The 1302-nt window shown below is 46.9% G+C and overlaps 1 protein-coding gene across 1 annotated transcript; it reads left to right on the top strand.

Annotated features, from left to right (window-relative positions):
• The first annotated feature begins 383 nt into the window (after positions 1–383).
• Positions 384–931, top strand: LOC136516374 (uncharacterized). The gene has a single exon (XM_066509757.1). It carries the CDS (start codon positions 384–386, stop codon positions 885–887), a length of 504 nt encoding a protein of 167 aa, XP_066365854.1. The 3' UTR covers positions 888–931.
• The last annotated feature ends 371 nt before the right edge of the window (positions 932–1302 follow it).

The raw sequence follows: 1302 nt of genomic DNA, 5'->3' as shown, positions 1-1302 counted from the left end.
ACCCAGAGGAAAAAATTCAAAAAATTGCGTTGACAAAGAATAAATGATCATTACTCTAGAGGTTGAATGCCTAAAACTCCTTCTCATATCACTCAACAATTTTTCCTTTATCTAAAAAAAAATCACTCTACAATGGCTTATCCTTTGGTCGTAGAAAGAGGAGAGGGGCTTTTGAGCATCTCCAATCCCATCAAACTCCGAAATACCAGCAACCCTTTTGTACTTATTTGGCAGGGTGCATCCCTTTGTACTCTTGATTTGCTGCATTATATTTCTCTCGAAGACAGGCGCACGCACAGACATAACTCACTCTCTGTCTCTCTGACTCTCTCTCTCTCTCTCTCACACACACACACACACAGACACACATAGTACATGCACAAATGGGCAACATGCTCCCATGCTTGGTCCAAGCCAGCAGCAGTATCATGCCCCGCATAAACACCAAACAATGGTCTGGCTCCATGAAATTCCTCTCAGGAACCCTCCACCGCACCACGAAGCGGCCCCATTGCAGCAACAGGGTGGCCAAAGCAGCTGCCAGAAGGGAGACGTCGGCACCAGACGACCAAGCCAGCCCAAGAACCAGAAGCAGAAGAGGTCCAAGCAGGAACGGCCACAACCGGCGTGTCGTCAGAGTCAAGGTCATCCTGACCAGGGCGGAGGCCGCGCGGCTCATGTCCCTCACCACGCATGGCGACAGGACCGCCAAGCAGGTGGTGGCCGAGTTCAAAAGGTCGCAGCAGGCGACCAGCTCCAAAGCCTCCGCTGCACAAGCCATCAGCGAGCTCAAGAGGATGGAGGCACTCATCGCCCGTGCTGATACCTCCGCGTCAGCGTCGACGGCGTGGCGGCCGGTGCTAGAGAGCATCCCTGAGGAGTGGTAGTAGTTTCTCATATACACATCATGAATACCATGCATTCGCACGTGTGCATTATTCTTCATTCATCAGCCATCAGTGTCCTTGATGTTCCTTTGTGAATCGTTTTACGTTTGTTCGTATCCTTTCAATTCACAGTCTTATCATCTTATTATTATCCATATATACACAATCGTATGTTTATATCTTTCAAAAATGTACAAAGAAATGAATTCTCTCTTCTATAATCCACATCTATTCTGCAAAAAAATGTACAATAATATCCTTCTCCAGGGTTCTGATTAGAAGGTTGCTCCTTCCAAAACAATGCTTATCTTTTGAAGTTATCAAATACTTTCTTTGGCTTTTTAGCGTCACCAACTACTCACTATGGCTTGGTGTGCACAGGTGATGTCAGATATCACTAGCTAGCTAACACTGC

This window comes from Miscanthus floridulus, chromosome 17, assembly GCF_019320115.1.
Source record: "Miscanthus floridulus cultivar M001 chromosome 17, ASM1932011v1, whole genome shotgun sequence".
In the NCBI taxonomy this organism is placed as follows: Eukaryota; Viridiplantae; Streptophyta; class Magnoliopsida; order Poales; family Poaceae; genus Miscanthus; species Miscanthus floridulus.
The sequence above is the reverse complement of the archived record's forward strand: the minus strand, read 5'-3'. Positions and strand labels throughout refer to the sequence as shown.

Coding starts and splice junctions, on each gene's coding strand:
- LOC136516374 (XM_066509757.1), top strand. CDS start 384: ATGGGCAACATGCTCCCATGCTTGGTCCAAGCCAGCAGCAGTATCATG.